We start from the raw sequence: 9,809 nt of genomic DNA, 5'->3' as shown, positions 1-9,809 counted from the left end.
TCCTGGGTTAAGGCATTGTCAGATCAAAAACATAGGTAACAAAATTGCATGAACTTCTGGCCCTGACAAACCTCTCCAACAGGTGAACTGAAATTGGTCCAAGGGATATTCAAAACAGTGACTGAAAACATTCTCCACACAAATATAATAATCAACCAAGCAAGTTACCTTGTGAGAAAAACTTAAGCTGTCGCATTGCTTCTAAAGAACAATTCTTCTGAAGATACTGACCAAGCTGTTGCAGAAGGTCACTGCACCTATATCAATATATAAACATGTGCGATACTGACAACTTATCTATATCATTTAACAACCCTAAAATCAGTGACGTTACAACACTTTATCACTTCATAAATTCTATTTTGAATTAGTACATGTTTAATAAGTACTGAATACAGTAGGTGTAATGAAGGACATTGCAATGTCCCTGAACTTACCACAGCAAATGCTGTTCAAAGTGTTTGGAATGTAATAATACTACTGTCCTACTGGTTTTACATGCTTAAGGTTGATTAAGAATTTGAAATAAGAAAATATCTAAATGTACACCATTCAGAAACATTATTAACATGTTTATAATTTCTCTACTGGTTGACCATGGGTGAATGTCATATTATACTGCTTCTAAACACAAATTCATATTCAAATCAGACAATACTGACGGGCTCCGCCTGATTGCTATAGTGACAGATGAAGTTTCAAGTGTCTTCATACTTGACAATATCTACTTGTAATTGGACAATGTGTGAATTTTCAGTAAGAAGCCACATCCACTCAACAGCAGTCATTTTGTTCAACCAGGAAGCAAAAATGGCATTATATTAATGTTTGTAATATAATAACACGCCTTCCAAATTTTGAATAAAATGAGACAATACCAACGTTTTACCAATCATTTACTTACACATAAATTCAATAAAATATCTTTAAGTTCACTTCTGTAACACACATTACAATAATAAAACAATTAAGAAGTCTGTCTAGGATCTTGGTGCCCACTACTCTTAGATCTATAAAACCACAACATCTTTTCCCTTCTGTACTGTCCAAGATGGCAACTTGTCAGCCATTTTGCTTTTCTGATCAAACACAGATTAAAAGGTACAACTAGGGAAGGAAAAGAACCTTTATATGGAGAGATTCATTCAGTACTCTTCTCAAGGAATAAGCAAAACAAACTTTAACTGTCAAAGCGAAGACTGCCACATGTCGACCATTTTGTTTTTTCAATCCGACTCAACATTGAATGAACACAACTAGAGAAAGAGAGTGACCTTCTTACTATTATGCTAAGTCTGAGATAAAAACATATTAAGGAACTCTAAAGAACTAATGATAACAAACTTCCACTGTCAAAATCCAAGATGACTGTCTGTTGGCCATTTTGTTTCACTGATCCGTCTCAAAATTACATTGACGCAATTAAGGGCAAAAGGGAATCTAAATAAGTTTGAAAAATATCCTTCACTGATCAGACTTAAAATTGAATGTGGACAATTAGAAATGAACCTCCAGTAATTTGTTTAACTTTAGATAAACAATGGTTCTTGTTTCGCAGTATTCTATCGTCTTCCAGTCTCAATTCCAATTACGTAGGTATGTGTAATGAGTAATTTATTCTTAATTCGATATATACTGAATTAATTTAAGATAATTTTATTAGTAAGCTTCAAATAAAAGTTGGGGTTTGAACTATTAGATAGGTTTGTCCTCTAGATGAGGTTCCATTGTCTAAAAACCATTTCTTCATAAACTGATCTGTGTTACGGTATGTTACATTGATAGAAGCTTTCAGGCATTTGTAGTAATGGAGCTACCTCACCGATCAGTATGCGAGAGGACCGTCGCACGAGCACAAAACAGTACGTTTCTCTCAGCTTCGTGTGACATACAAACCGCCTTGAACGAAAGGAAGAGTCCACTCGGACATCTGGGATATTTACCTGAGGTCATGTAGGCCCATGATTTAACCGACTATCACATTTAACATCATGATGGTCGTGTACATAATTCGATTCCAGATGATACGCTATTAGGTCATCTATTCACTTGATACTTTTTCTCGCATCAGGGATCGTATCTCCATCGATATTACTCAAACAATCCGATGATGTTGAATAACATGGAAACTTTAAACCGTATTCTGATTTCCATCTTAATAATTTCATATATTCAAGATAATATGTTACATTTTGTACCGACTATTTCTTTTCAGTGCATTCTCTTTATGACACAATGAATCAGACAATTAGTCATGGAAAGGAAGGAATAGGTGACCGGGGTTGCCAATCCAATTTCACATGTTCAATGCGGTGTATGTCCATGCCACACATCTACGTCGCATAGATCTAATCAAGGTACTCGGAAATGCCTGGGCAGTATTCAACGACATGCCTAACATGATATGACGCAATGCGTCCAACATCGCGGTATGTTTAGCTAAGACTTGATTAACATGGAATATAATTTCTACATCGGATTTCATCACCATATAAAAATGTAGGAATATTAATTAATTTCTTTAAAAATAATTCCTAATTAAATTTCTGTTGGTTCTATTGACGTCACATTGACTGATGTTAGATTTCATTTTTAAAATGTGAAGAAGTTTCTTGTATAATATATATAACTACGAATGATGTTAACTGTACAAATATATTTCTTACAACTGACATTTAATTAAGGTTGGTATTACATTGTGATGGGTGAAGTCAATGAACTCTTTAAATTGGTGACGTAAGGACTGAGATAGATGTTGATTTATTGATTAATACAGTATACAAGACAAATATAATCTTAATGATAACACGCTACTGAACATGTCCTTTCTTTGGTTTGTATGACACCGTAATTGTAACAGCTGCAATCACAGTTACATTGGTCAAACTAAATTAAGATTTGGAACATGTCTCAAGGAAAGTCGACGGCACAATGGAGAACAAAGTATGTCAGACAAACACCAGGAAATCACCCGAAACAGAAATCAGCTATTACATACCATGCCGATATTTATAATCACATCATAGACCGGAACAGTTCTAAGGTACTGCGAGAGAGGATAACTGGAAACAGATCAGGATATACATCTAGGTCAGTGAGAGCTTATGAACGAAGACGAATTACAGCACCAGCTGAGTCACCTTTAGGGACCCGGAATGAATGAAACATTGAACATTCTTCAGACTGCCGGCGGTATAGAGTGCCATGGTGACAAAAATGCGTTCTGACAAATTTACAACTGGCTTTCCTCCATTCGCTGAATAATAAACTGTCTCCATTGACACTATTGGATTGAGGAAACAGACGTCATCGAAAGCTCGCAAAAATAAAACATAAACATCTTATTGAAAATGGGTACTGTTTTTATATATAGAATTGTCAATATTGTGATAGGTCTCCTTACTGTAAGGTTGGTATATATAGAATTGTCAATATTGTGATAGGTCTCCTTACTGTAAGGTTGGTATATATAGAATTGTCAATATTGTGATAGGCCTCCTTACTGTAACGTTGGTATATATAGAATTGTCAATATTGTTATAGGCCTCCTTACTGTAAGGTTGGTATATATAGAACTGTCAATAATGTGATAGGTCTCCTTACTGTAAGGTTGGTATATATAGAACTGTCAATATTGTGATAGGTCTCCTTACTGTAATGTTGGTATATATAGAACTGTCAATATTGTGATAGGTCTCCTTACTGTAAGGTTGATATATATAGAACTGTCAATATTGTGATAGGTCTCCTTACTGTAAGGTTGGTATATATAGAACTGTCAATATTGTGATAGGTCTCCTTACTGTAAGGTTGGTATATATAGAACTGTCAATATTGTTATAGGCTTCCTTACTGTAAGGTTGGTATATATAGAACTGTCAATAATGTGATAGGTCTCCTTACTGTAAGGTTGGTATATATAGAACTGTCAATATTGTTATAGGTCTCCTTACTGTAATGTTGGTATATATAGAACTGTCAATATTGTGATAGGTCTCCTTACTGTAAGGTTGGCATATATAGAACTGTCAATATTGTGATAGGTCTCCTTACTGTAAGGTTGGTATATATAGAACTGTCAATATTGTGATAGGTCTCCTTACTGTAAGGTTGGTATATATAGAACTGTCAATATTGTGATAGGTCTCCTTACTGTAAGGTTGGTATATATAGAACTGTCAATATTGTGATAGGTCTCCTTACTGTAAGGTTGGTATATATAGAACTGTCAATATTGTGATAGGTCTCCTTACTGTAAGGTTGGTATATCTAGAATTGTCAATATTGTGATAGGTCTCCTTACTGTAAGGTTGGTATATATAGAACTGTCAATATTGTGATAGGTATCCTTACTGTAAGGTTGGTATATATAGAATTTTCAATATTGTGCTAGGCCTCCTTACTGTAATGTTGGTATATAGAGAATTTTCAATAATGTGATAGGTCTCCTTACTTTGAGATTGGTATATATCTAGATACTATTACAATTTGTGTGATCGGCCTTCTTGGTGTACGGTATTTATTCTGCAGTTGGTTCATAGACACAAAATGTCAGTATGTTGAAATCATTTATATAATTATATCATTGTACTTTCTTTTAAATCATTTCCACGTGTTTTTTGTTGTTGTTCTTTTAAATAAAATGCTCACTTAATGGGTATATGAAAGATTCTAATGAATCAAATAAAAAATATATAAGGGAGCAAGCATCTTGTATTTAAATTTTAATGTAAAGCGGTCAACAGCATGTTTTCACAAACATTTAGCCGACAGCAGTGTGAGGACAAACTACTTGGGAGTTTTGACATCGACAAACTTGTCCTGTCTGATGGATTCTGTCGCCTTCCTGGAACAATCTGGAAAAACAAACTGATTGCTGAATATCTTATCTTAAAGATCTCTTTATCAGTTCATATAAAAAACTGTTTTCGAAAATCGTGTATATCATCAAGGGGATATTCTATGAGGCAATCACGATTTTTATCGAGGATTAAAAGACTTAAAATCATTTTTGTTTTGTCAGACAAAATATGGTTGTTTGGGGCTAAAATAAGACACTCTGAAGTCACTATGTATTACTTTTTCTATAATGTGACGATTCATACTCTACAATTATAGAAACCAACAAGCATTTCTCTCCTTGCTTCGTTGTAATCACAAAAGTCTTTTATTGATAAATCTAGGATATACTGACCGCTAATAAAACTGAAGTCAAACAGCTGTTTCATCCTTAATATGAGGTTACGTAAAATGAGTTAAGATACATTTTACAATATAAAAGAAAAAAATAATAGACAAATTGTGTCTAACGACATTTGGTTACAAAGTCGGAAGCATCCAAAAAACCTCTCATTTATAAAATACTTATCTATCAAAAGAGTGAACTCACCCCTCGTGTGTCAAACAAGTTGGAATATTCTGTGCACCTGAAATGAATTTTATAAAACGAATTTGAGCACGGAGCATTATGCTGTTGTTTTTGGGTCTTGTTTTATGGAATAGTTCTAATCGGTCGAGAATCAGACAAGGAAACGATCAAATAACATTTTTGACTTTCTTATTTTTGAAAACATAAACATTTATACCAGGTTATTTTTCTGACTTTGAAATGAATATAATGTTCTTCCTATAAAGCAAACCTGTGAGAACAACTGCTCCAGTATTTGGACATGACGTAGCATTTTTAACTCGTAGGTGATAGCCGTCAATCCAGGCAATCTGGGGAGAAATTGGCGTTGATCAATGAATACATGATATGTCATGGCACCACCTCTATAATCACCGACTTGTTTATTGGTTATATGTGAAGTTCCAGTACTCAGACTCGCAGGTACGAGCCATCTTATCAAGTAATCGTTTATATTCAGTTGGAATAAATGATTTAGTTCAACCATTGTATACTACCTGTATGCTTAGTATATCTAACAGTAAGAAAGCGAGTATGCATATCTCATGTAAGCTTGTACAAAAGACACACACTTGAATAGCACTATTCAATACCAATGTAGAATTTGAAACAGGACAGTCCAATATTGAACTATACTACATTATATAGCTGTTTCGTGGGTGTTTTAACGCCAGGAGATAACTTGAAGAAATCCAAAGTGGTCAAAAGAAATTTAGGAATCTAGATGAGGAGATGTACCAGCCGGAAAAATCAATAAATGTTCTTATTTTTGATTATGTCAAGTAAGGTCTTACCTACAGTTTAAATATATATACACTTAATTTTAGATATTTAGTAATTCTTTTCAAAGTTTTCAAGATTTAAGATGAAAATGTCATTTTTGTGTGTCGTTTTAATGCATTTATGGTCTCATTCATTGCAGTCAACAAGATGACATATACTTCCTGAAAGTTATTTAAAATTCAGGACGTTGTAGAAAAGTTTTTGTAAGGGTTGATATAGAGTGATATTTAGTTATAAATTCTCTAATTTTGTAATTCATCAGACAGTAAGGATTGGTCGGAAGCAACTGCAAAAGACTCTCGGAAGAATACATGGAGTATTATGAGACTGGTAAGACACACTTCATGTGAAGATAAGATAGGAAACAAAAGTAATCATTAATTATATATTGTATCCATCAATTTTAATCCGGATGATAGCTTTTAATAGATATAACTGTCAATTTGATTCACCTGGCCTTTGATTTCTTTCACTTCATACCAAGACTGACCCTCTTCATGGCCCTCGTGGAATAACCCTCCATTGGACACGAAGCACTCGTTGACCTGCAACGTGCCGGCTATCAAGTACTGGGGGCCAGCTACAAATACAAATCAGTCTAGAATGGAGGAAAGGTAGTAGATGAAAGGTAGGAAAGACTGAGAAACGAAGAGATCAATATGGAAAGGATCATGGAAGAAACAGGCACGATCTAATGTTTCTGATACTATTATACATTACGTGATATAACCACAATACCTATATTATCAAAGCAGTAAGGTTAAACAATGTATTGATCTCCGTGAGAGTAAATAATGACCAATTGCTTGATAGAACCTTTTTAGTTGATATTCAAAGACGGTAATATTTGAAAATGAAAACTTCCAAAATCAAACAACCATATATGCTTTGGTATGCGATTCTGCCAGATAAAAAATTGGCCTTACGTCCAGTCCTGGCATACACGTCCGAGTCAGCAACACACAGACATAGTCCGTCGTGAAGAAGTTGATGAATTTGAGCGGCATGGTTCAAGACACACAGGCAAACAGTCAACGCTACAAACAAAATAATACGCATGATTAATACACCGTTTAGAAAGGCGCAATTATGTCAAGAAATACACCAAATATCACGTGATATATTACGTCACAGACTCTGATAAGATATCTAATCGTTCCGAGTGCTTTCTCAACCTGGTAATCTCACAGGTGAATAAAAATATTTTTAAATGTACTATATATCTGTGAACAATTCTTGAGATGAGAGGTCTCCTTTCAACGTCATACTTCTAGTTTTCTGGTTAAACATATATAGTGATTTCTGAGCTACTCGTGATTACACTCTTCTGGCCAAACTATTGATAACTCAAAAATACAAATCATTGAAAAATACAGGAAAATTGGGGTTAGAGTTTTGGACAAAATTTGAATTTGAAATTCATAATATAATTGTCCTCCATGTCACAACCTGACGGAAAATACAATCTTTTCATGTACAACAAATTAGTTTACTGGAACACATTTTCAAGCAGTTTTTAGGATAGTAACAATGAGAACAAATCCGAACATATTCTCTTTTAAAATTATCAATAGTACAGAAACATTTGAATTCGTCAAAGGTGATGATAATAAGATAATGAGAAATTAATGCAGACCTACTTGCTGTTACATTTGACACACACAGATAAAGTGGATGTGATGAACTAATCGATAATGATAATCTTTTAATGATATTGTCATGGCATCCCACAGATTAACATTGGTCATACTTCTATAAGCAACATTTTGCCTGTACGTGTCATCACTAATTCCTTCACACTTTCACCGACCCCCTAAAGCAACTTTTGCATATCATTTTGATGTGGTTGTAATTTGAGAAATTGTGGACACTCATTTTAATGAACAATAAAACGACAGGCGGGGATTACGTGGTGTGGCGTTATCTAATCCAGGTAATCTCAATTAGAAATGTGTACATGGTACAGATACACTGATCAGTGTGAGGTAAGCTATAGTTACTATAGATACACTGATCAGTGTTAGGTAAGCTGTAGTTACTATAGATACACTGATCAGTGTTAGGTAAGCTGTAGTTACTATAGATACACAGATCAGTGTGAGGTAAGCTGTAGTTACTATAGATACACTGATCAGTGTGAGGTAAGCTGTAGCTACTATAGATTCACAGATCAGTGTGAGGTAAGCTGTAGTTACTATAGATACACAGATCAGTGTGAGGTAAGCTGTAGTTACTATAGATACACAGATCAGTGTGAGGTAAGCTGTAGTTACTATAGATACACTAATCAGTGTGCGGTAAGCTGTAGTTACTATAGATACACAGATCAGTGTGAGGTAAGCTGTAGTTACTATAGATACACTAATCAGTGTTAGGTAAGCTGTAGTTACTATAGATACACTAATCAGTGTGAGGTAAGCTGTAGTTACTATAGATACACTAATCAGTGTTAGGTAAGCTGTAGTTACTATAGATACACAGATCAGTGTGAGGTAAGCTGTAGTTACTATAGATACACTAATCAGTGTGAGGTAAGCTGTAGTTACTATAGATACACTAATCAGTGTGAGGTAAGCTGTAGTTACTATAGATACACTAATCAGTGTGAGGTAAGCTGTAGTTACTATAGATACACAGATCAGTGTTAGGTAAGCTGTAGTTACTATAGATACACTAATCAGTGTGAGGTAAGCTGTAGTTACTATAGATACACTGATCAGTGTGAGGTAAGCTGTAGTTACTATAGATACACTGATCAGTGTGAGGTAAGCTGTAGTTACTATAGATACACAGATCAGTGTGCGGTAAGCTGTAGTTACTATAGATACACAGATCAGTGTTAGGTAAGCTGTAGTTACTATAGATACACAGATCAGTGTGAGGTAAGCTGTAGTTACTATAGATACACTAATCAGTGTTAGGTAAGCTGTAGTTACTATAGATACACTAATCAGTGTGAGGTAAGCTGTAGTTACTACAGATACACTAATCAGTGTTAGGTAAGCTGTAGTTACTACAGATACACTAATCAGTGTTAGATAAGTAGTAGTTAGTACAGATGCACTAATTAGTGTTAGGTAAGCTGTAGTTACTACAGATGCATTTATCAGTGTACAGATGCACTAAACAGTGTTAGGTAAGCTGTAGTTACTACAGATGCACTTATCAGTGTTAGATAAGTAGTAGTTAGTACAGATGCACTAATTAGTGTTAGGTAAGCTGTAGTTAGTACAGATGCACTAATTAGTGTTAGGTAAGCTGTAGTTAGTACAGATGCACTAAACAGTGTTAGGTAAGCTGTAGTTAGTACAGATGCACTAATTAGTGTTAGGTAAGCTGTAGTTAGTACAGATGCATTAATCAGTGTGCGGTAAGCTGTAGTTAGTACAGATGCACTAATTAGTGTTAGGTAAGCTGTAGTTAGTACAGATGCATTAATCAGTGTGCGGTAAGCTGTAGTTAGTACAGATGCACTAATCAGTGTTAGTTAAGCTGTAGTTAGTACAGATGCACTAATCAGTGTTAGGTAAGCTGTAGTTAGTACAGATGCACTAAACAGTGTTAGGTAAGCTGTAGCTAGTACAGATGCACTAATCAGTGTGCGGTAAGCTGTAGTTAG

General features: G+C 34.7%; 1 protein-coding gene across 1 annotated transcript; it reads right to left on the bottom strand.

Moving 5' to 3' along the window:
* Positions 1-4,762: 4,762 nt before the first annotated feature.
* Positions 4,763-7,249, bottom strand: LOC132562659 (uncharacterized). The gene is made up of 5 exons (XM_060227415.1): positions 7,117-7,249; positions 6,643-6,770; positions 5,640-5,718; positions 5,390-5,426; positions 4,763-4,856 (listed from the first exon to the last, which is right to left on the bottom strand). The coding sequence occupies exons 1-5, from the start codon at positions 7,247-7,249 to the stop codon at positions 4,763-4,765; spliced, it is 471 nt and encodes a 156-aa protein (XP_060083398.1).
* Positions 7,250-9,809: the final 2,560 nt, after the last annotated feature.

This window comes from Ylistrum balloti, unplaced genomic scaffold, assembly GCF_031769215.1.
Source record: "Ylistrum balloti isolate Yb309-2 unplaced genomic scaffold, AGI_CSIRO_Ybal_v1 Utg371478, whole genome shotgun sequence".
In the NCBI taxonomy this organism is placed as follows: Eukaryota; Metazoa; Mollusca; class Bivalvia; order Pectinida; family Pectinidae; genus Ylistrum; species Ylistrum balloti.
This window is presented reverse-complemented; position numbering and strand designations above follow the sequence as displayed.

What these genes read in the sequence shown, in the direction of transcription:
- LOC132562659 (XM_060227415.1), bottom strand. Translation starts at nt 7,249, where the DNA reads ATGCGTATTATTTTGTTTGTAGCGTTGACTGTTTGCCTGTGTGTCTTG. An exon ending in TGAAAGAAATCAAAGGCCAG is followed by an intron (nt 5,719 to 6,642) that starts GTGAATCAAATT and finishes ATTTCTCCCCAG; the next exon opens with ATTGCCTGGATTGACGGCTA. An exon ending in TGGAGCAGTTGTTCTCACAG is followed by an intron (nt 5,427 to 5,639) that starts GTTTGCTTTATA and finishes AATTCATTTCAG; the next exon opens with GTGCACAGAATATTCCAACT.